The sequence below is a fragment of the Neltuma alba genome, unplaced genomic scaffold, assembly GCF_004799145.2.
Source record: "Neltuma alba isolate B1F8T4 unplaced genomic scaffold, ASM479914v2 tig00008015_pilon, whole genome shotgun sequence".
In the NCBI taxonomy this organism is placed as follows: domain Eukaryota; kingdom Viridiplantae; phylum Streptophyta; class Magnoliopsida; order Fabales; family Fabaceae; genus Neltuma; species Neltuma alba.
In genome coordinates, this window is record NW_021634926.1 from 30,068 (window position 1) to 54,916 (window position 24,849).

At 32.4% G+C, this 24,849-nt stretch overlaps 2 protein-coding genes across 2 annotated transcripts; one reads left to right on the top strand and one right to left on the bottom strand.

Annotated features, from left to right (window-relative positions):
• Positions 1-11,481: 11,481 nt before the first annotated feature.
• LOC114753597 (leucine-rich repeat receptor protein kinase EMS1) lies at positions 11,482-15,363 on the top strand. Its single transcript, XM_028942289.1, has 4 exons — positions 11,482-12,000; positions 12,790-13,050; positions 13,330-14,211; positions 14,736-15,363. Exons 1-4 carry the CDS (start codon positions 11,571-11,573, stop codon positions 15,215-15,217), a joined length of 2,055 nt encoding a protein of 684 aa, XP_028798122.1. The 5' UTR covers positions 11,482-11,570; the 3' UTR covers positions 15,218-15,363.
• Positions 15,364-21,700: 6,337 nt separating this feature from the next.
• Positions 21,701-22,503, bottom strand: LOC114753596 (uncharacterized). Its single transcript, XM_028942288.1, has 2 exons — positions 22,447-22,503; positions 21,701-22,348 (listed from the first exon to the last, which is right to left on the bottom strand). The coding sequence occupies exons 1-2, from the start codon at positions 22,501-22,503 to the stop codon at positions 21,731-21,733; spliced, it is 675 nt and encodes a 224-aa protein (XP_028798121.1). The 3' UTR covers positions 21,701-21,730.
• Positions 22,504-24,849: the final 2,346 nt, after the last annotated feature.

Genomic DNA, 24,849 nt, shown 5'->3' on the forward strand with positions numbered 1-24,849 from the left:
TTATAATCAGCAGGCCCATGATGAATTTTCATCTTATCTTCGTATTGCTGGGGAAAATCTCACAATCAAAAACTTTCATTAAGATGTATCAAATATTTATATGGAATTTTTTATTCCCGTTTTTAATTTTTAGCTAAATATAGAAATGTGGTTTGAGAAAATAGTGCATTAGTTCAAACTTAAAATTGGGTTGGAAATTTAAAACATAACACATTTTTTCCCAAGAGAAGCCCATGTACAGTTCAATAAGTAGAACAATATACACATATAATCCAACCAACAAGAGTTGATTTAGCTACTAAGAAGTCAGCTCATAATTTATAAGAATTGGTCTTTGGCTCAGGCACTCACCCTTATTAGTAGCTACTATTACTTCTGATCCTTGATATAAGAACTAAGCGATGACTAATTTGGGTAAATTAAAAAAATCTGTTAAGTTAGTGGATTGGGGTCTTATATTTAGAATTAAATTAAAAATAAAATTAGCTCTTATATTAAGAATAGAAGGTAATATTACTTACTAGTTAGGATGACTTTTTGTATTAAAGAAAAAAATCATGGGATAGATTGACAATATTGCCCCCGGCGGCACATGGAGTTTGTGTGTAAAGCAAAGAGAAGTGAAGTAAAAAAGTGGCATCCATGAGTCGGCCTATCTATGGCCTTTATTCGTTTTGGGAGGATGATAGTAAAGTTCCAAATGATTGAATTAATCATAGTTAGAATCTCCACAAAATTTTTAAAAAGAAATGAATTCTGAGTATTAATTTTGCATAATTACAAATCCAAAAATCTTAATAGTATAACACATTTAAATTTCAAGTATAACTGACTAAGATTTTCAAATATAACTCTTAGTTTATAATTAGAATTCCTGTTTATGGTTGTTTGCATTGATATATGAAATTTATTTTTCAAAATTTTTTTCCGAAAATCTAATTACCTTTAATTCATTTTTTAAAAAAAAAACTTAAATACCATTCTCCCTTATTTCATTGAAATCCCCACAACTCAATTCGAGGCCTAAGAAAGTGGCTAGGCCTTGGCGAAACTACATATATGAGATTTTACAAAAAAAAAAAAAAAACTGATTTCAACGAACTTTCCTAACTGACACAACACAGTTAATTGGAGCTTATAAAAAGGACTTGAAGAAGTTAAAAAGATACAAACATTTATTTAATTATTTATTTTCCTAACATCTAAAACCAACTTTTTTTCCCATTCCAAATTCAATTTTCCTGGGAAAGCGTTTCATGAACTGAAATGGGGTAATTGGGAAGACAGAATGGAGTAGGCTCAACCTCAAGTAGATTTATTCATTGTTGGGCCACAAAGGCATCAATGACATCTTTTTCGCTGTATTCTCAAACCAAAGCTTTTTAACTTTTGCTTTATCAACTAGAGTTTGTCCAGTTAGTAAGGAATCAATTTATAATTCACAAAATCGTGAGTTTAAATTCTATTGCTAATATGAAAACTTTGTTAGTGGACGATCTATAAATACCTCTGTGAACTCTTTCTGAACCTAAAAGTATGCCCTGACTCTTGTGAATTACTGTGACTCAATTCACCTAAAATTTCTTTTGTAAGAAAAAAGAAACTTCTGCTTTATCTTTCTTTTACTATTATATGTCCCCATGCATCGTTTTTTCTTCTCCTTATCATAAAACTTTTTACTCCAAGAGGCAAAAAATAATATTATCTTTGGTGGCAGTTGTGGTTTGTAACTTAGAAGCTTTATGCATATTCTATGAAAAGCAAGATGCTCTTCACGTGGATGTTGACTCCTTCACCCCACCACTCTGCCCATACCCCTTCCCTTAAAAAAGTTTAAGGCCCCTCTACGATAGCGATAGAAGTCGGTGACGGCGTCGGAGAGAGGTCCTCGATAACGGTGCCATTGACGAGCACCTGAGTCAAAGAAGGCGTGAGGAAAGCTTGAGGGTAAAGTTGTCAAAAATGAAAGGATAAATGAGGGAGGATTGAGTAGTTTTATGATTTGTGAGGAGGGGGGTTCATGCTTGTTTCCATGTACTTTTTTTAGGTGAAACAAGGTTACCCAAGTGAAATTAAACTTGAAACTAATCTTTCTCGAACTTAGAGCGGTGAAGAAATAGTCCTCTCAATAAGTATTTTTTTAAGATTCGAACTTGTATTCTCTTCTTTATGGGGTGAGTCTGCTACTATCTCAACCAATAGCTTATCGGTTGTTTGCATGTAATATAAAACAAAACTCCTCTCATATATTTTATTCTGTAAATTACAATTAAAAAGATGTTTTAAATAACTTTACTACCGTTCCAAACAAACACAAATTTCACTTTCATGATTTCCATTTCCCGGGCTCAGATTTAGGTTGTTACTGATTATCTTGTAATATTGTGAGAAAGAGTGGAACAGACTCATACCATTTATTTGCATACTTTATATTTTTTACTTTTATTTGTGTGCATTTTAATTTTTTCTACTATGTTCTCTCATAATATTATGCGTAGTAAATGATTTATCTAAAAAGTTAATTTTCCCCCACCCCTACCATCCACTTGACATTTGCAAAAGGCCTTTATGGACTTCACACTCTGGAAGCAAAATTTCCAACAAAATGGCCTTTTTCTTTTTCCAACTAAGACAACTCATTCGTATGCTATTTGTCATATTTCAACTATACTACAAAAGATTATGGCAGCTATACTCTTATAGTCCTATTTATAAAGCACTTTTAGTATGTTTCACTTAGACCAAGAAAAACATTTAATTTCATTAACTTTCATTTAAAATTTAATGATTTTTCAACTTTATCCCTATTTAATATATACTCCTCCGGTCCTTAATATAGGACTCAATTCTTGAGTTGGTTTTGATCCTAAATATAAAACCCATTTCTCATATTTATTAATTTTCTCTAAATTACCCTTATGGATACTCTATCAACCATAATCAAATAGAAGAGGGAGATGAGGTATTAAGAAAGGTGATTATGGTGTTTTAGGAAAAATGTGTCATTTTTCTTATAATTAACTAACTTACCTAACTTCCTTAATCTAATCAAATTAGTTAAATGAGTCTTATATTAAGGATCGAAGGAGTATTATATCTCATATAAACAAAGTCAATACAATGATAAATGAGGAGTAAAATTGTACATCTATGCAAAAAATTTGTCTTAATATCTTATAAATAGGACAAAAAAATACCTTCTCTCTTTATCTTATAAATAAGATTAGAGGAGTATGGATATCATTATACATTCATTTTGCATTTATGGCCTCTAAAGTTTAAAAGCAAAAAAGGCATAAAGGCTCTGGGGAATCAATGCCCTTCGAATTTCATGAAGCCTTCACAATTATTGTTTTACTTTTTACCAAATAATATTATCTCTTTAACTGATAGTGATTCCGATTCCATGAGAAAGTGCTCTTTTCCATACAGAATGTTGGAGAGAAAAATATAAAGGGAATGAAACAATTTTTTTTAAAAAAAAGTTTTGTTCCTACTTATACTTAACAAAAAGAAATCATTATTCAATTATAATCAATAAATATTACAAAAATACATTACTCTTCTAGTTTTTAATATAGGACCTAATTATTGAGTTGATTTTGATTCTAAATATAAGACATATTTATCATATTTATCAATTTTTTCTAAATTACCCATATAGATGCTTTTTCAACCATAATCAAGTAGAAGAAAGAGAAAGGATATTAAGGAAGATGATTATGATGTTTTAGGAAAAACATGTCATATTTCTTATAATTAACTAACTTTTCTAACCTTCTTAATCTAATCATATTAATTAAATAGGTCTTATATTAAGGATCAGATGAGTATTTTTTAAATATGAAAAAAGAGGATACTTGCACCACCCTCCCCAAGCATTGAACTTCTGGTACACTTTCCAAATTTGCGTAGCAAAAATTTATTTTGTTGACAAGAAATATGATTCCTCTTTAATAAAATTTGAATTCAAGCCTTGTAATTTCAGAGAGTTTTATTTTAGTTAAAGGTTAATCTAGCTTAAATCCAAAACACTTTGACAATAAAAAACACCACATACTAAGTGGTTTGTTCGAAAAAATAAATTAAAATGGGTAAAGTGTAAATTTCTCGCCCTAAGATCACATCGAGACCATAATTCAATATATATATATAATAATATTATCATTTTAAATATATGACATTTGAATTTTTTTTAATTTATTTAATAGTTGCCTCTTGGGGGGCACTAAAGCTTGCAAGCACAGGTACAAACAGGAAACAGCCATGGATGGGTGTAGCTCGCAAAACCATAATAATTCCAAAACCCTCAAAAGGAGCACAGTGAATATATTACTAATATTAATATTAAACTCCGTGAAAATAAATAAATAAAATAAAAACGCACTTTGTGGGTAATTGTGCATTAGAAATTAAAATTAAGGAAGTTTCCAATCTCCATGAGACTTTTTTGAATAAATTGGACAACTCACACAGATTAACTTTATCTATTTGTAGCAGAATCTGTGTTGTTCCAGATGACAAATCTAAGAAGCCCTAAGAGTGAGATTTTCTTTACCTTTTTGGTAATAATTTCATGCTAATGACGTGATACTACTTTACCATCCTCCTTTAATCACAAATATTTCTAGGTACTAATTATTGTTTGTTTTATTAACTTTGAGTTTTGCTTCTCCATTACTCTAGCTCCCTCACATTGAAATTTTATATTCTGGGTATAAAACAATTATTAATTTATTTTTAGGTAAATGTAATGTTATTTCTCATATGCAATTTTACCTTCTTCTTTTTTTTTTTTATACAATTTTAACCATAAGGGGTAAAATTGCACCCAGAAATCAAGGGTAAAATTGTACTGAGAGATAAGATTAGGGTTAATAACTTACCATTAATTTTTAATAAATAACTTCAGATATAAGAGAGAACTAAAAGATATTAGTAATTTAAAAATCCAATCAAAATAAAAATAACGGGCAAAAATAAAACATAAAGTAAATTTAATCATTTTTAATAAAATAAAAAATTCCAAAAAAATAAACAATAAAGTCAAAATAAATAAAAAGGACATCAATATATATATATATATATATATATTACAAACAACATTTTCTAATAATGCTTCTTTACTACAGTACTTAAATTGAAATGCACGCAAGTTTTTAAAATGCATAATGCAACTGCAAACCTATGGGAGAAAAATTGAAAGGTCAATTTATTGATTAGTAGACTTTAACTATTTAAAAAAAAAACAAAGAAAACAACATTATTTGTATTACAAAGTATCGTTCCGCGAATGCGTGAAAACCATGTTTCATTGTAGGCAAAACATTCTTTTTTTTTGGGCCATTGTTTGCAGGCCAAGTTGAAAACAAAAAAAAAATCATATTTCCGCGTAAAATATTTTTGGCCATCATTTCCACGTAAATCTGAAACAAATAAGAGTAAGAATTATCATAAAAGAGGTGTCCATATTTAGTGCCCGATAATGTCTTGAATAGGATTGCATCTAATAAGAAGATACCTATGTTTTAGTAAAAAAAAAAAAAAAAGTGTGAGAATTAATGTGGTCCATGTCACAAAAATAAGAGAGAGGAAATAACGTGGTCCCTGATTGCCCACTTGAATTTAATTGTTTTGTTGCTTTCGCACAGCTTCGTACCGACCAGTGACACGCATGCTAATATCTTGTCCCTCGTGAAATTGGATTCAAGGTACTCCCTCCGTTAATAAGAGACGAATAATCGAATTACGTTGATAAAAAAAATAGTTAAAATTAGTTAAGAACAATTAATGTGTAAAAAGTATAATCTTTTTTCTAAAAATGCCCTCATTAATAAGGAGAGAGAGCATGAGAGAGAACAATTAAATTATTAAAAGAAAAAGAAGTGGGAGGGAGGGAGAGTGTGAGTTGAAGACAATAAATATAGGTAAAATAGGAAATCAACACAAAAAAGTAGAGACAACTTTTAAGTGTCTCTTATATATAGGAACATGCCATAAGTATCAAATGTCTCTTATAATAAGGAACGGAGGGAGTAATATCTTTGATTTTTAATATTAATTTAAGAATATAAAAAAAATTAATTAAGTTGATTATTTATCATAAATGTATGTTAGTCTTTCTAAATTATCATCTTCAATTATGTGTATTAAATTATTAGAATAATCTCTTAGTGAGAATCCTTTGTAATTAATAGGAATATTTTGAAAAAATATAAAATACAAAGGACTGAGATATTATATTTAAAATTGAATTTAATCTATTAACTAGTTTTTATATTAAGGAAGGAAATTAGTATCATTTCATCTTCTTATTAGAAGGCATTTTTTAAAATGAATGATTAGTCATTACCATTAGTCATCATTTAAAATTTGGTATTATTTTTCCTTTTTCTCCTTAAAATGTAATTTTTTTCATTTAGACAATTTAACATACCCTTCCCTGGAAAGAGACTGCACTCCTTAAAATGTAATCCGTAGTTTTGAATAAGTAGAATTTTGAAAATTTTTATTTTTAAATAAATTTAAAAACTTAACTGCCTTTTCTTAATTTTAGGGAAGTGGTTGACAGTGCTTTATAAATAACTTATTTTCGGAGGCCATTGTGAAATTCGGATATTGCCCAATCAGCTAAGGGTATTTAAGTCTTTTCACCTCAAAAAGATTTCTGCACCTTATCCCAACATTTATTTGCCATTACTGTGCATGGGCCAGCTTTTCCCGGCAAATTAACATTTCAGCCAACTTCTCAGGGTCTCCATTGCATCAAGTACCAATATATAGTGAGGTCTAAAAGAAAGTAAATTACTTTTATTATATGTATATTGAGTTCATGATATTAATACCACGTGTCTTCACCCTTTACATGCCCTAATGCCTATGGATACGTAGAAAATGAAGCAGGGGAGAGCCACAGAAGAATTTAATGAATTCGATTTAAAAAGTTAGAGAATTGACGTTATAAAGTTTTAATAAAAATAGGGCGTAGGATGAAAGAGTAAAAAAAATATTTAAAAGCTTTTAATCATATTTTTTTAATTGAATTCATTATAATTTTTCTTGCTTTTTCCATTCTTCCATTTCGTACCAAACAAACTCGTGAACTCTTCAAGTCATATAAATCCTGAAGCAAATTACCAATAAGTTTTTTTCCTAATGAATTTTAGGATATAGAGTTTGTTTGAAATGGCTAATAAATAGTTTTTCAAACCTGATTTATAAAATATGAGATAAGTATGTAAAGAGAATTTTATCTTATCTTGTATGAGAGTGCTTATAAACCCTTAACAAATGCCAATTAAAGCGGACACGTAATCAGATGATTAAGTAGCAGGAATATTAAAATTGATCCTAAAGTAAAGGTAAGAATCAATCAATTTTACTGCTTAAATATTACTATTACCTCTGAATAACTTGGCACCAAAAAAAAAAAAGTGTTTCAAACAAGTTAAGCAAAACATTTGAAGCAATAAAATCTTGAATATCATTGTAAGAATAAGTATATTTTTTGTGTTATTTTACACGAGAACACTAATTTTTTACTACTTCTGGTTTTAATTATAAGAACTAGTTGACTAATTTGAAGAGAATAAGAAAATAAGTTGAATTAATTATTTGTCATAAATAAGTGTTGTTTTTTTTTCTAAAATATCCTTACTAATCAAGTGTATTGACTAAAACTATCATTGTTAGAAGGGTTACTCTGGAATAAAATTTATAAATATGAGAGACAAAGTATATTGAGGTCTTATATTTAGGATTAAAATAAAAGTCAAATAGGGTTTTATATTAAAGACCAGAGGTAGTATATACTACCTCTGAGCCTAATTATAAGAGCCAGTTGACTAATTTGAAGAGATTAAGGAAGTAAGTTGAATTAGTTATTTGTCTTAAATAAATGTTGTCTTTTCTAAAATATCCTTACTAATCAAGTGTATTGATTGGAACTATAATTATTAGAAGGACTATCTTAAAAAAATTGAGTAAATATAAGAGGTAAAGTGGATTGAGATCTTATATTTAGGATCAAAATAAAAGTTAAATAGGACCTTATATTAAGGACCAGAGGTAGTACTGTAAATTGTATAAAAATAGAAACATTTTATCAGTTTTTAATTGTGAAAAATAGTGCAATAATTTTTCAAATCTTAATATAGATTAATTAGGATCTATATTGACTGTTGAAGATATTTGTAAACAAATTTGAAACGACATTTAAAAAAAAATTTTAAAAATGAACTTTTTAATCGGAAGAATAATAGAAAAGGAAAAAGAGAAGCGGTTGGGACTTGGGACAATGAGCGGGAAGAGTGGGAGGAGCAGAAGTGTCAGAGATTCTGACATCCCACAGATACAGAGAAAGAGAGCTCCCTAAAAAGCACAAAAAAGAGTTTTTGCCAACCATTTTTTCTGAAAATTTTCCTTTTAATTATAATATATTTTTTAAATTCTATTTATAAAATATTTTCAACATATTTCATATATGTTAAAATTTTTTTTAACTATATTAAATTTTATTTAAAATATAAATTTTTTTCAAATTTATTCCTAATTAGTATATATATCTTTTAAAAAATAAATATTTATATTATAATAAATAAAAAAGTATAATATATTCAGATTAAAATTTTGATAGGATGACTTATAAATAAAACCAACAAAAAAAATCTTCACTTACCTTATAAACAGACCCATAGGAGTAGACAGTTACAGAAATTTTTTTTCCATATCACTATACCATAAAATTTTCAGTTTCATACCATTAAAAATTTAAAATATAAGATTATTGAGGAAAAAAGAAAGTAATTTATTTTTACAAAACTAATTGTACTACATGGATCACAGCACCCTTAATAAGATAACTTTGAAATTATTAAATTTTAAATCAATATTTTAACAAGTTTTCACAACATTAAATTTACAAATAATAATACATTTTTATTATTCAAGATGCACTAGTATCAAACTTTTTTTTTGGATGCTGTTTCTTTAATCATTTCGATTCAACTATTTCTTAATAAAAATATCTTAATATATCTAATTGATAAAAATTATAATTTTGAGAAACAAGGTGAAACGGGATTTTACTATTACTAAAATAATTCTTTTGATTAAGTTTTATATTTAACATTGAATGGACTACTACTAATTAATAACAATGCTTCGTTTTTCTTGAAACAATTAATAACAATCCTTTGGTTACATGTAAAAATTTTGATTATTCCTTTTTTTAATAAGAATTTTGATTATTCCTAAAAATAAGACATAGAATAAAAGAGTAAGAAAAAATATTTACGAGGAAAAAATCATAAAAATAATATTTAAACTTCATAGTCCATAAATTGTAACATAGTAACACTAGTAGTAGTAGTACTAATAATAATAATAATAATAATAATAATAATCAATGGTTCAATTTGAATTTGTGGTCCTTGAATGTGGTTGGGACCCTCTTAGGCACGTGCATCACAAATAGTTATTGGTTCATTATCAAGTCTCATTTTGACCGCTTCACCGTTCTACTGATCTTCACATATTCTCTTGCATTTATTGTTCTTTACTCAGCTCTACTCTTATTGCGCAGACCTATCTTATTTTTTTATATTCATGCTTACTTGTTAAAAACAAATAAAAATTATTTATTCAGTATTTTAAGATAATTTTAGGATGTATTCAACATTCTAAACTATTTTGTGACTCACTTAGTATTTTAATTTTTTTTTCAGATACGATTAGCACTCGAAAGTATTTGTAGGGTAATTTTTTCCTTAAAATATTTAGAAGTTAGACGCATTTGAAAAAATAATTTACAATCATAAATGAATCATGAAATTCTTTAGATTGTTAGATAGGCCTAAAAAATATTTTAGAATTTTGGATCAACATTAATGTATAAAGATTTTATCTACAACATCTTATTATAAAAAGTTAGTGTGAAGATTAATTCCAAAGATTCCTGGTTTATATTTTGAATTTTGCAGAATAAAACAATATCAGATTAAAACTACAAGATTTTTTTTCCCAAAAAAGCCTTGCGGTTTGTTAAATTCAAACATAAAAACAAGGACTGAATTTTCTGAATAGCCTTTACTTTTTGTCTCATGCTTGTTTTGATATTCCCCAATGATGAATATATTGAATAAAAGACATCTCGGTGCAGTTCGTCTTTACCGTGCACTGCGAGACATGTGATGTTTACTTACCATTTGAATTTTGAAAAAGTCTTCGAGATGCGAGGGTTTTGTACACTGGGATTTCCCCACGCGCTTGGAGCGTGTTCATCTGATCCCGACAACCACGTGGCTGAGATAGGATAGATATTACCGATTGGACCCCCTGCGTTTCAGGCAATTCAATTTCCACTGAGGTAAATCCTTCTCATTATAACTCCTACTCATTTTTATTGTAAATTCTGTATAGGTTAATTGGGTTAATACTTTCAATAATACACTTAATAAACTTAAATTATTACCTGGTTTTTTTATTTATTATTCTAAAATTTATAATTTTTCATGATAAGCTCAAAGATTCAAGACTTTTTGTTCAGAAGTTAAATTTGCACCAAATCACTTTGTGCTTCTTAAAGAAATAATGCATTCTATTGATGATTTTCTTTGACTGTCGGGACTTATAATTTTTAATCTTTTGGGTTTAACATATTTAATTTTTTTATTTTTATTTTTATTTTTATCAAATAATAAAATAGTTATTACCTGGTAGCGATATAATTTTTTTTATAAACAGACATACTAATTATTTCTCAATTTTAAAGCATCAATTTACGTTGCATACTGCTATAAAAATTATAGTTCAGAGTTTAAGTTTAATAATTAGTTCTGGAAAAAAAATTTTAATAATTAGTGTTATTTTTTAAAATCTTTGAAAAGTTTTCATATGCTTTATAAAATACTCCTCCGGTCCTAATTATAAGACCCAATTGACTTATTTGAGGAGATTAAAGAAGTAAGTTAAGTTGGTTATTTATAATAAATAAGTGTTGTCATTCCTAAAATATCCTTGCTAATTAAGTATATTGGCTAAAACTATCATTATTAGAAGGATTATCTTGGGAAAAAAAGCATAAATATAAGAGACAAAATGGATTGGGGTCTTATAATTAGGACCAAATAAAAAGTCAAATAGAGTCTTATAATAAGGACCGGAGGAGTATTTTGCTATCATTTTTCACCTGAAACTAAACATTTTTAAAAAATTTTTATGATCATTCGAGTTCCGAAGCATAGCTCTCTACTTAGCCCAGAACAGAGATCTCAAATCTCTTTAGGAGCAGTTTGGCAGTTGAGTCCTTCAAAACCTCACAAACATTCACAAAAAACGATCCAACGGTCACCGTTCCATCAGAAGTTGCATGATCAATATTATTCCTTCGCTTTATGAGACTGCTCTTTACTGCCTATCTACCACTGCAACTTCCACTTCCCATCCCCTGGTTTTTTGCCCACAAGAGTGAGAGAGAAACCAAGAAAACCCAGAAACAGAATTGTTTTCTGAGCTGAAAAACAGAGCTTGTTGCTATCTTCGGCCGTTCCCGTTTCAATCCAAAACCATTAATGGGTTTTTCAGCTCTTGTCCTTCTCTTCTCTCTCCTGTTCTTTCTCTCTCACCCAGCACGGGTCTGTGGGAATGCAGAGCTCAGAGCTCTCATGGACATGAAAGCTGCTCTTGACCCAGAAAGCCGTTTTCTTTCTTCTTGGACTTCCCATGGGAATCCATGTGGCGGTTCTTTTGAAGGAGTGGCTTGCAACGAGAAGGGTCAAGTTGCCAACATTTCCTTGCAGGGGAAGGGCCTCTCTGGGAAGCTGTCGCCCGCCATTGATGGCCTCAAGCACTTGACAGGGCTATACTTGCATTATAACTCTCTCTACGGTGAGATACCAAAAGAAATCGCCAACTTGGCTGAGCTCACTGATTTGTATTTGAATGTGAATCACTTCACTGGGGAAATCCCAACTGAGATCGGCAATATGGAGAACTTGCAAGGTAAAAGAGGATGTGTTTTTTGTTAAAAGGGGTTGAACTTCTTTCAAATGTTTGTTTTGTTGTTGAAAGCTTTTTTTTCGGTGAATGTATTCAAGTGTTTCTCTTTTCGTCTGGGTTTCACGAAAGATTTGGGCTTGGTCATGGGTATTTATTGAATCATAAAGTTTCTAATCATGTGATTGCTTTCTAACTTCTATTGTTTTATGTACTTTTGATTGGTACATTAAACTCTTGCCCTGGAGTTTTCCAAAGATGGTTAGAGTTCGTAGAAGGAAAGGTGAATAAAGAAAGATAATTATTGCGGTTGATACGACGGATCAGAAATTAATGCCTCTAATCATGTTAGTTAACGCTTCTAAATTAAACAAGATTATAAAAGTCTTGTTCTTTTTTTTTTTTTTGGGTTGGGTCTGGCTGCAAGAGGGAGGTATAAAGTAGTGAACCTAACAGCAAGTTTTCACTTTGGTGTTTATTTTTAATTATTTTGTATCTTTTCTTAAGATCAATAGTTTTTTTTTTTTTTGGCCAAATTAAGATTGGGTTCAGCAAGATAGGTAAGTGACATGCAGAAATTTTGCTTTCTACTAGAACCTAAACACTTAAAATCCGAACATAATGATCACGAGCCTGCTCTATTCAGGTTCAGCGTTTGTTCTTGACTTCTTGTAATCAAAGTTCTTGAACTCCAATATTCATTGAAAGCATAAACTTTTTGCAGGAAAATAACTGTTACTTGGTGGTGATTCAATTTTGGGTCATGCTTAATTTTTCTTTCCCTTTGCTTCGCAGTTTTGCAGCTATGCTATAATCAATTGAAGGGAAGCATACCAACTCAGCTTGGTGGTTTGAAGAAGCTTAGTGTTCTTGCCCTGCAGTCAAATCAATTAACTGGTGCTATCCCAGCTAGCCTAGGCAACTTGGGAATGTTAACGAGGCTGGACTTGAGCTCTAATGGCCTATTCGGTTCCATCCCCTCAAAATTAGCCGATGCCCCGTCTCTGCAAGTTCTTGATGTTCGCAACAATACTCTCTCTGGGAATGTGCCGCCTGGTAATAATGATATTCTATAGCATTGTCAAGATTTTATCCCTTTGATGCTTTCATTTATCCTTGGAGAAGACTTTCCTAAAGATCTTTCACCGGTTTGCTTGTGATCTTTCCTATAAAAATACATCATGTGAACAGTTTTTACAATTAACTTAACACAGTGGTGGTAGATAATGGCAAAAAACTGCACTTAGTTTTGTTTTTTTCCTTCCTTTTCGGTCTTTGTTCATTTCAAATAATCAATCTAAATTCTATTATTTGCTTTTCATTGGTTGATTGAAGTTCTGAAGAGGCTTGAAGATGGATTCTTGTATGAATACAATCTGGGATTATGTGGAGCTGGGTTTTCATCCCTGAAGACTTGCAGTGAAACTGATCATGTTGATCCTAGTAAGCCTGATGAACCGTACGGAGCTGGTATTAACGGTCAACCGACAAGGGACATTCCAGAAACTGCAAATGTTCGGTTGCCCTGTGATGGAACTCGGTGCCAGAAGTCATCGAAATCGAAACAGACAACATCTGTAACTGTTGGCATAGTTGTGATTGCCATAGCAGTGTCAGCAGTTGGCGTTCTAACCTTTGTACATTATCGTCGGAGAAAACAGAAGCTTGGAAACTCCTATGATGTCTCTGACAGCCGTCTAAGTACTGATCAAGCTAAGGCTATCACATACAGAAAAAATGGTTCTCCTCTAATCAGCCTTGAGTACTCCAATGGATGGGACCCTTTGGCCGATAGCAGGAACTTCAATGGGGATAGCCAAGACATGTTCCAAAGTTTCAGGTTCAACCTGGAAGAGGTCGAAACTGCAACTCAGTATTTCTCAGACTCGAATCTGTTGGGTAAGAGTAACTTCAGTGCAACTTATAAAGGAGTCTTAAGAGACGGGTCTGTAGTTGCAGTGAAGAGCATCAGCAAAAGTAGCTGCAAGTCTGATGAAGCCGAGTTTCTGAAGGGATTGAACATTTTGACATCACTTAGGAATGAGAATCTAGTGAGGCTCAGGGGTTTTTGTTGTTCTAGGGGACGAGGCGAATGCTTTCTTGTTTATGATTTTGTTCCTAATGGAAATCTTTCACGATACCTCGATGTAAAAGAAGGTGATGGAGAAGTCCTTGAATGGTCAACCAGAGTTTCCATTGTGAAAGGGATTGCTAAAGGTCAGCCTTCTTCCTCTACCTCTCAATCTTCACTGCTTTTCTGTGATTTCTGCAACATTAATGTTCAACTCGCTTCTATGTATCATATCGGGTTAAGGTGGAAATCTCCTCGTGAAGTATTTCCCCGTGCAAATCTAACATCATAAAATTTCCTTATATGCAGCATTACTCATGAGTGTTTCCAAATGAAGCATAAATGCCATATCTGTTAAGTATAGCTAACATCCGTTATTTTATGATACCCGGGCACCAAGTGGGCCGATCACACTAAAGTAACAGATGCATGTATCGGTGATAGGTGTGGCATTTTTGCTTCATTTGGTAACGTTCATGTGTATTGTTGTATAAAAAAAAAATAACTTTATGATATCAAATGCACATGGGAAAACAGTTCATGATAGATTTACACCTTAAACCCTATCAGTATACTCATCTTGACGTTGAAGTGACCATTTTGACACTGAATTTGAGTAAAGAGATGCATTCTCATGCTTTTGAATCTTGATGATGTCTCTGCTGCGCAGGTATTGCACATTTACATGCACACAAAGCCAACAAACCTGCTCTTGTTCACCAAAACATCTCAGCTGAGAAAGTGCTCATTGATCAGAGATTCAGTCCATTGCTTTTGGATTCCGGCCTCTGCAAGATTCTCACCAATGACATTGTCTTTTCGGCGCTCAAGGCTAGTGCGGCAAAGGGCTATCTAGCTCCGGAGTACACAACCACCGGCCGGTTCACTGAGAAAAGTGATGTGTATGCTTTTGGGGTGCTTCTTTTCCAGATCCTCTCTGGAAAGCGGAAGATCACAAACACAATGCGCCTCTTAGCAGAATCGTCAAGGTTCTTAGAAGTTATGGACCCAAATCTGCATGGCAAGTTCTTTGAATTCGAGGCGGCTAAATTGTTGAAGATGGCTCTGGTTTGCTCCCACGAGTCTCCTTTTGAGAGGCCATCCATGGAAGCTATTGTTCAAGAACTGAGCAAGTGTAGTAGCTGTCTGTGATTTCAGTTTAACTCAGTATTCACCGAATTTAACTGCCACTAACTGCCAATGGTGGATGACCATTTTGAGCTCAATTTGGCTCTTAGCTTTCATGTTGATCTGTAGGAAAGTATGTCGTAAGCTTTAGATAAGCGTTGTCACGAGCTTCTTCATCTCTGATCAACTGTAATTTTGTTGAATATATTCTCTCTAAGGTGAAGCTTCTTTCAATTTTCAATCTATCGCTTTTCAATCAGATTAGTTGATTATTATTTTTCTGTTTGTTTTTTTTGGACTGACAGTGATTATTTGTTTACAGACTTGAAATTAATGAGTAATTAAGTTATAAATGAGTTAAAAATTAAAAAACTGAGTCACCGCAAGTCATAGTTAAGGAATTGAGTTATAATTTAGTTAAAAGTTGAAGAATTAAATGATTGATTGTTTTCTTTATTTAATAAATAAGTGCTCTGGGAAACTAAACAAATAAACCAGTACCATTATTGAAATCTAAATCTTGAGTCATGCTTGTTTGTTCTTATTCAATTAGATCTAGGATCTCAAATGCAAATTTGGCAGAGGCAGAGCTAGTTAACAGTGGAAATCCACGTGAATGACGAAGCATGCAAAATTGACATAATGAAATGACAACAACTGACATTTTGCGATAATTATGATCTTTGCTAAATAAATTAGAAATCTCGTTATTATAGCACTAAAACTGATGGAAACTTTCAAATTTTTGAGAAGTTAGTGTTGGGATTTTGACAAAAAGAGATTGTGAGACTAGAATGAAGCGCACTACTACTTCTAGCACTCGTCTAGGTAACCAATTTGGAAATATTTAAAAAAAAAAATCAGTTAAGATGATTATTTGTAATAGTATATGTTTGTCTTCTTAAACTATTCTACTTAATTATGTGCATTGAAACAACTTTTGATGGGAACCCTTATAATTAATAGAAATATCTTGAGGGGAAATTATAAAATTTGGAGACAAAGTACATTAAAATCTTGTATTTAGGACTATGAGTTGTGTTGTTAGGAAATAATCTTTTTACCAACAAGATTTAATTCAATTGGTAAGGAGTAGGCTTATACCTACAAGGTTGAATTTGAATCCCGCTATTAATGTGAGGATCTTGTCGATAGGTGATTTGTAAATACCTCTGTAAATACTCTTTAAGCTTGGAGACATATCTTAACCCTGGTGAGCCCTATGACCCAACTTTAAAGTTTTTTGTTAAAAAAAAAAAGGAAATAATCTTTTTGGGTCTATTATCCTTCTGTGGCTGGGTATGCAAGGCTTTATGAAAAATTGGATCGTGCTCTTGCAAACTCACTATTTTTTTCTCAATTTCCAGATTGCTTTCTTCAGGTACTCCCTAGAACTTTATTCTCAGATAGTCAGATCACAATCCTATTCTTCTTAATTTTGGTGCTTCTGAGAGTGGAAGAAGGGGAAGGAAACCATTTCGTTTTGAAGCCATGTGGTTGGCGCATGAAAATTTTAAAGCGTTTCTTTCTCAGAATTGGGTAGATGGTGAAGATATGGAAAAGAATCTGGAAAATTTCAAGACTTCCATTTTAACTTGAAACAGGGATGTTTTTGGGTTTGTGGAAAAAAAGAAAAATAATATCCTTGCTAGATTAAAAGAGATTCAGAATTCTGATGCTTACCCGTATTCAAATTTCTTATGTAATCTGGAATATGAATTACAAGCTGAGCTTGATGAGTTACTCTTTCTTGAAGAGGTTAAATGGTTTCAAAAGTCACGCACTGAATGGATTAGTAAAGGGGACAGGAATACTAGATACTACCATCTCAAAACAAACATGACTAGAAGAAGAAATAGAGTTAAGACTCTTAAAAATGATCAAGGCAATTGGGTTGATAGTGAAGAAGAATTGCGAATTCTGGTGACTAGCTTCTTTAAAAGCTTATTTCAAAATGTGGAAAGTGGAAATTATGCCTTACATACTGAGTCAAATTTTCCACAGCTGGACCAACTTACTTTGAGTCAGTTAAGCTCTTCTCCCTCGAATGAGGAAATAAAACATGCTATTTTCTCAATGGGATCTTATAAAGCTCCTAGTTATGATGGTTTTCCCCTATCTTTTTCCAAGCTAATTGGAATACAATGGGAAACTCTGTGTGCAAATTTGTAAAGGATGTGTTTGAAGGAAGAATTTCTATTGCTGAGGCAAACAAAACGTTAATCTCCCTTATTCCTAAGAGGGAAAATCCTGAATTAGTTAGTTATTTTAGACCTATTTCTCTTTGTTCTGTTCATTACAAATGCATTACTAAAGTGATTACTCACCGTTTGAAGAACCTCATGGATGATCTTATTTCTCCCTTTCAAGCCAGCTTTATTAGTGGGAGACATATTCAAGATAACATTGTTGTGGGCCAGGAGCTCATCCATACTATGAAGAAAGCTAGAGGTAAAAAGGGTTTTATGTCACTAAAAATTGATTTAGAGAAAGCTTACGATCAGATTAATTGGGACTTCTTACAGCAAGTGCTTCTTGAGACAGGAATGGATGGTAAATTTATCAACTTAATTATGAGTTGTATCTTTTCTGCCTCATATAATGTGTTGTGGAATGGTTCTCAAACTGAATACTTTGTCCCAAAAAGGGGATGCAGACAAGGTGATCCAATTTCACCGTTTCTATTTGTGCTCTGTATGGACAAATTATCCCATATTATAAGTGATGTAGTGGCAGCCGAAAAATGGAAACCTATTTTAGTTACAAAAGAGGGACCTGCAGTTTCTCATTTGATGTTTGCCGATGACCTTCTTTTGTTTGGAGAAGCTTCTGAGAAACAGGCTGATTGTATGATGAGATGTTTGGATGTTTTTTGCAAAGCTTCTGGAGAAAAAGTGAACAAAAACAAATCCTCTATCTTCTTCTCCCCAAGGGTTTCGACAGATTTGGAGAGGAAAATCCATGATATCACAGATATGAAAGTCTCTGACAAGATTGGTAAACACTTAGGTTTCCCTCTTACCAGAAAAAGGAAGCCTAAAGAGACCTTTTAGTATATTGTTGATAAGGTTAAATCTAAACTTGCAAATTGGAAAGCTACTAGTCTTTCAATAGCTGGAAGGATCACCCTAGCAAAATCGGTACTTAGTACAGTGCCTCTTTATCCAATGCAAGTAGCAAGAATACCTGTGAGTATTTGTAACGAAATTGAGAAATTACAAAGGAACTTCATATGGGGGAAAAGTGAGAATGGTTCTGGTTTTCATCCAATAAATTGGGGTCAGATTATTCTTCCTAGGTGTTATGGTGGGCTTGGTTTTAAAAGACTTTCCTCTATAAACAGAGCTTGTGGAGCAAAATTGGCTTGGAACCTTCTTACTGGATCCAAGGGATTGTGGGCTGATGTTTTATACAAGAAGTATATGATGAGAAATGATGTTAATCTTTTGCATTCTCAATCTTCTGATTCTGACTTGTGGCATTTTATATGCCAGCAACGTGATGTTATTGAAAAAGGTACCAAATGGCAAATCAGGAATGGTGAATTTGTGAATTTCTTCAATGATATTTGGCTTCTTAAAGGGAAAAGGATTAAAGATATGTGTCTCAAGACTCTTACGAGAGAAGAGGAAAATAGTACTGTTGCTGAATGGGTTACTCATGGAACCTGGGATTTTTCTAAACTTGCTGAAGTTGTGAAAAGTGAGGTTATTCATCGGCTTATTTCCTTGCTACCACCCTTACCTAATGTTGGAGGTGATATTATGACCTGGAGTGCTACTTCCCATGGCAATTTTACAATCAAAAGTTGCTACTTTTTGATTGAAAAATGCCCATAGCATATGTATAACCAAGTTTATAAGGCTATTTGGAAATGGAAGGGAGCTGAAAGAATTCGCGTCTTTATGTGGATCACTTTCAACAATAGACTTCCAACAAATGTTTGGCGAAGCAAATGGAGTCAAACTTCTCCTTCATGTACCTATTGCAACTCTGGATTGGAAGATGTACTTCACATTCTTCGTGATTGTATCTATGCAAAGCGTCTCTGGATGAAAATCTTAAATCCTAGGTATATTTCCCAATTCTTTAATGCTTCTTTGCGTGACTGGATGGCTTTAAATTTGAAAAGAGAATTGGGAAATAGTTTGCCTGTTTGTTGGAACCAAATTTGGGGCGTGTCCATATGGAGGCTTTGGACCTGGAGGAATTGTTCTATTTTTAATGATGATTTCCAAAGGCCAACAAATCCTGCGGATATGATTTTGAAATCTTGGAAATCCTTTGTAGAAGCTACTGATTTAGCTTCAGTTGGTAGCTTATCTGCTACTAATGAGGCAGCAACTTGGGAACCACCTCCGACTGATTGGATTAAAATCAATGTTGATGGTGCTGTGTCTTCAACTAGACATGTAGCTGGATGTGGGGGTGTCTTTAGAAATCACAATGGTGAATGGATAACAGGTTTTACACATGGATTAGGAATATGTGATGCTTTAGAAGTTGAGGAATGGGCAATACTTAAAGGTCTCTCTATAGCTTGGGAGAGGGGATTGAAGAAAATAATTCTTGAATCTGACTCCAAAACATTAATTGACATGCTATTGAGCAATTCTATATCTGGCTCTTGTAGCTTGGTGTTTATGCAGATCAGGGACATGAAGACTCTTGATTGGGACTTGCAGTTGAGATACATCTCTAGAGACAAAAACTCTCTTGCTGATGCGTTATCAAAGGAAAGTCTCTCTTATTCAGCTATCTTAGATCGATGTTCGCAACATTTACGGACAATTATGGAACAAGATTTACTGGGATTTAATCCCCTTCTGTTTTAATTTTTAGTTGGGCTTTGCCCTCGTTGTTACCAAAAAAAAAAAGAATACCCAGCATTTGAAAGTTTTTTTTTCCTTACTTTTAGATGCCCTAGAAGTTTGACCAATTAAAGTATTAGTCAAACCACATAATTCAACAATTAAACTTAATGAAGACTAATGGCGTGAAAATAAACTTGCAAGGCAATGTGCCTATGATCTTAATTAATTTTCTTAATATTCATATATTAGTTACCTATTTCTTCTATTAAGAATCGGAAAACACATGATTTGCTGAAATCTGGAAAGCTATTTTGAGGAAAGTCACATGTTAATGAGAGTGAGCGAGTGTGATTGATTTATATGCACCACCAACGTCGTTCGCTCTGTAGCCTAATGCTCATGAAGCTGGCCATTATTATGATTAACGTTAGGACTATAGTATGATAGTATGATATAACAATGTGGGTTGGGCAGCTTTATATGGAAGGATTTGGTATAAATAATCTTGGAGACAAAATCACATGAAGCCATGTTTTAATTCATTAATAATGGATCGGAGCTCTCTAACTAACCAAACAACAAACCTTGGACCTCACGTAGTACATACTGTCTACCTTAGTACTAATTTATTTTACATATCACAGCCTGGCCTCTGTACCTCACTCACTGCTTCCTTGCACAGCTTTTTAACCTGATGTTTCCCACTGAAGCGGGAATCCTATGCTATCATTTTGAGCAACTGGTCAAGTCTGAATTGATCTGCATTTTGAATCGCATTATCAGTATCACTACTCTTCTTCTTTCTTCATTATTATTATATTAATATGCCCAAGCTGATTCATAATATATACATGCAGCTACCTTCGCTTGTTACTTTAAGGAGCTTTCTGCGTTTGGTCAGGCAAAAAAAGTGTTATTTTATGATCATTCTCTTACTTTGAACTCATCAGGCACATGCCTGGCTATTACTATACTCATGGAATGTAGAAATTACAGTATTAAACTTGAAAGTTAGAATTCGTATTCACAAATATCATTGATTTCTTTCACTAGTTTCTTCTTTGATTTCATTATGAACTCAATCTTAAAATTTATATCAAGTTAATCTTTTTTTTTTTTTTAGTTGAATCAGATTAACCTTTTAATCCTTATAATTTCTTCAAATTCTGACTCAAAATCGTTTGAAACCGATATTCAAGAATTCAATTAAACTTGAGTAAAAACCATACATAAAAAATGAGTTACACCAGGTATAAGTAGAGGGATCGATTTATAACAAAATCAAAATTATAAAGATAAAAAAATTAATTTTTTTTCAAAACTAATGCTTTCGATCTTCCCACATCTTTTTGCACTTTTTTCCATCATAGGCCAAACAAAAATTAATCCTAAAATTTAATTTGCATCTCTTTCTTTACTAACATTTCTTTTTTTAAAAAAAATACATAAATTAGATTTTAGGCTCACAAAGATCAGATCAAGCCTTTAGCTCAAAGGAAAAAAAAAATTGAACTTGCTAATTACGCTCCAAATACGCAATACACCAAGATCTTATATATATACGTATTGCTTGCTATATATACATCTTGCAGAAGAGAGGGGCTCCTACCTAGTGTTTCTCATCACAAGCAAAGCTACTAACAACTCTAAGCTATATCATCCCCTAAACAACACCAAAACGAATATAATTGACCCAAAAACCCTAACTTAATTTAATGAAAAATCAAGCATGAATGACTTTTCCTTGGGGAAACCTAACCCTAAACACATGTTCTTCCCCAGTGCATTTATCCACCTTCACTATCCACCTGCTTCTTCTCACCTTCATCCCCATATTATTATTGTTACTATTATTATTATTATTTCTCCCAGTAAATTTAGTCACCAACAAGCCTTCTCCTATTGGAAGAAACTGCGTTTTGGACCCAAACGACCCTCTGCTCCTAAAAGCATTATACCCCACAACCACCGTGCCGTTTTGTTTCCTCCCTCTCACTCTATCCACAGCTCTCAGAACCTCCTCGTAGTTCTCCATCTTACAATCTACGAGTACGAAATCTGCCACGTCGTATTGGGTTGTTAACAGTTCTTGAGGCTCTCCGATCACGAACTCAACTTGACGTAATTCTGAGATGCCCATTGATTTCTTGTACGCGTTTAGGTGTTCGAGATTTCGAACAGTGCAGATTACACGACCTCCCGTTTGGTGGCTGGCCGCCACTAAGGCCTGCGTCGTGGAGCCCAACGCGCCGCCGCACGCCACCACCATTAGTTGTGCGTTGTTGCCGGCGGCTAATGCTGATATGAACTCAGCCACGTCTGGCTCTTTGGCTCTTTGTCCCTGAGAGATAAAACAAACCCAACATCATATCAGAAACATGGATCGATTAATCATATGTATAAAAGTAAGAGAATATGAATATATATGTGTGTGCTTACCATTTTCAGAGTAGTGAGATAGGCCTTTGTGGCGTTTTCTGCAGACCAGAAAGCCATTGGTGATCGTCTGAGACTTTAAGGATGTTTTTAAAGTTGAGAAGATTTTGGTTTTGGTATCAATGAAATGAAACTGATGAAGATGAATTGTTTGGCTGAGATCTCTGCGTTTATATAGGAAGCTAAAGGGGGAATCAAAGGAAGCTGGCTGGAGCACGGTGGGTCATGTGTCGTTCCAACTGGCTCTGTGCACTAAAAATAATATGATAATATGTGACAATCCAATCAAAATGATTTATTAATTATTGGGACATGAACATGGCCACATATCGTTCCCCAGGCTAATTATAATTAATGTCGTTATGTTCTTCGTGTCATTTTTCGCTTGTTAACTGGCTTCCTTTGGTTTTTTCAAAGAGAAATGAGAATTTGGAAAAGAAGAAGAAGAAGAAGCAAAGACACATGGATCCATCGTATGAAGGTGATGGGTTGAAAGAAACAAAATAGAATACATATTCTAATAGATTGCATCTAATCTTATATTTGTTGGCCATATGGATATTTTAGGTAAGCTTTTTCCTGGAGATTTACAAAGCAATTATATAATTAAATATATTGCTTTCATACTGGATTTAAATAATTATATACTATTTTTGATTCTTAATGTAAAAGCTAGTTTGATATTTAATTTGGTCTTAAATATAAGACTCTACTTCATTTTGTCTTTCATATTTATCTATTTTTTTCAAGTTAGTCCTTATAGTGGTTATACATGTTAAAAGTTTCATCAGATAGTAGTTCTACCTAATACATACGATTAGAAATGATATTTTAGGGAGGATAGTATCTATTTATTACAAATAATTAACTAATTTTTTGAATCTACTCAAATTATTTAACTAACTCTTATACTAAAGACCAGAGATAGCATTGTTATTATTGTCTGTAGCAAACAAACCCAGAATGATTATTCACTCTTTTAATTCACCTTTTGTCTTAGGAGCGGTGTTTTAAAAACCATGCCAAATTTACGGTTGACTCGGATTAAACTGGAGGCTGCAGTTAAACTGCTGTTGAGTAGTAACCTGAAAAAATTACACTGGATCAATCCGGTCGGAATGGATTTTAGAAAATCAGATCGATTTTAACTCCAATGAAAAGAATGCTAAAAAAAAAAAACTATTGACAAAACATATTAACACAATAAATTGCCAAATTTAGTGTTTGTGAAGCCTATAATGTTAGAAAAAGCGTACTTTCCTTGCCCTTAACAAAATACTCCTCCGGTCCTAATTATAAGACCCAATTGACTTATTTGAGGAAATTAAGGAAGTAAGTTAAGTTGGTTATTTATAATAAATAAGTGTTGTCATTCCTAAAATATCCTTGCTAATTAAGTATATTGGCTAAAACTATTATTATTAGAAGGATTATCTTGGAAAAAAATGCATAAATATAAGAGACAAAATGGATTGGGTCTTATAATTAGGACCAAATAAAAAGTCAAATTGGGTCTTATAATAAGGACCGGAGAAGTATATAATAAGACTATAAGAGTAATCATCAGTATACTTAATTCCCGCTATAATGTCCTGTGATTGGATGTGCAATTAATCACTAGTTAATTCATAATCCAAAAAAGAAAAAAAGAGAACAAAACTATAGAAACATTTCCCATGTTAGCTCAGACAGAAGCATATCAATCTTACTTGGCTACCTACACACACACACACCCAGGCTCACTTTGCAACAAGTTCTTTTCTTTATTTATATATACAAGAATTAAAAATATATTTTATTTTCATTAATTTTGACCCAAAAAAATGCATGATTTTATTTTGATTATTCCTGGAGGATATTTCAATAAAATCGATTACAATCTTTACACCAACCTTGTTGGTTGAATATATATATTTGTGTCTGAGAATGTGTGACACCTTATAATATTTTACTTTTATGAAAACTAATTAAGTATAACGCTGTACCAGTTAATTAATTAATGAACGATTTGGATTTGTCAAAGATAAAGCTTCACTAGTCCTTCAATAAGTACTTCTCAGGTCCTAAATATAAGACCCTTATATAAGTGTGTATAAGGGTCTTATATTTAGGACCGGAAGAGTATAATATATCTCTCATTTAGTTCACTTTTCTATTTCTCACGTTATATATATATATATATATATATATATATATATAATTGTACAAAAGTTGACTCGAAAATAAAAAAACCAAAGTTTCTAATCAAACAGTCATACAAGAATTTGTCCGTGAGCTCACCATATATATCCATTTATTTATTTAGTTTTGTCCATCCGAAAACCAACTTTTTTTGACCAAATTAAAAAAAAAAAATCTCCGTGTGTGTGTGTGTAAACACAGACACATCATAGCTAGAGAGGTAGA

Excerpts from the sequence above, each read along its gene's own strand:
- LOC114753597 (XM_028942289.1), top strand. The coding sequence starts at position 11,571 with ATGGGTTTTTCAGCTCTTGTCCTTCTCTTCTCTCTCCTGTTCTTTCTC. Across the intron at positions 12,001-12,789 it reads CAATATGGAGAACTTGCAAG|TTTTGCAGCTATGCTATAAT; the intron begins GTAAAAGAGGAT and ends TTTGCTTCGCAG. Across the intron at positions 13,051-13,329 it reads CTCTGGGAATGTGCCGCCTG|TTCTGAAGAGGCTTGAAGAT; the intron begins GTAATAATGATA and ends GGTTGATTGAAG.
- LOC114753596 (XM_028942288.1), bottom strand. The coding sequence starts at position 22,503 with ATGGCTTTCTGGTCTGCAGAAAACGCCACAAAGGCCTATCTCACTACT. Across the intron at positions 22,349-22,446 it reads ATCTCACTACTCTGAAAATG|GGACAAAGAGCCAAAGAGCC; the intron begins GTAAGCACACAC and ends TTTATCTCTCAG.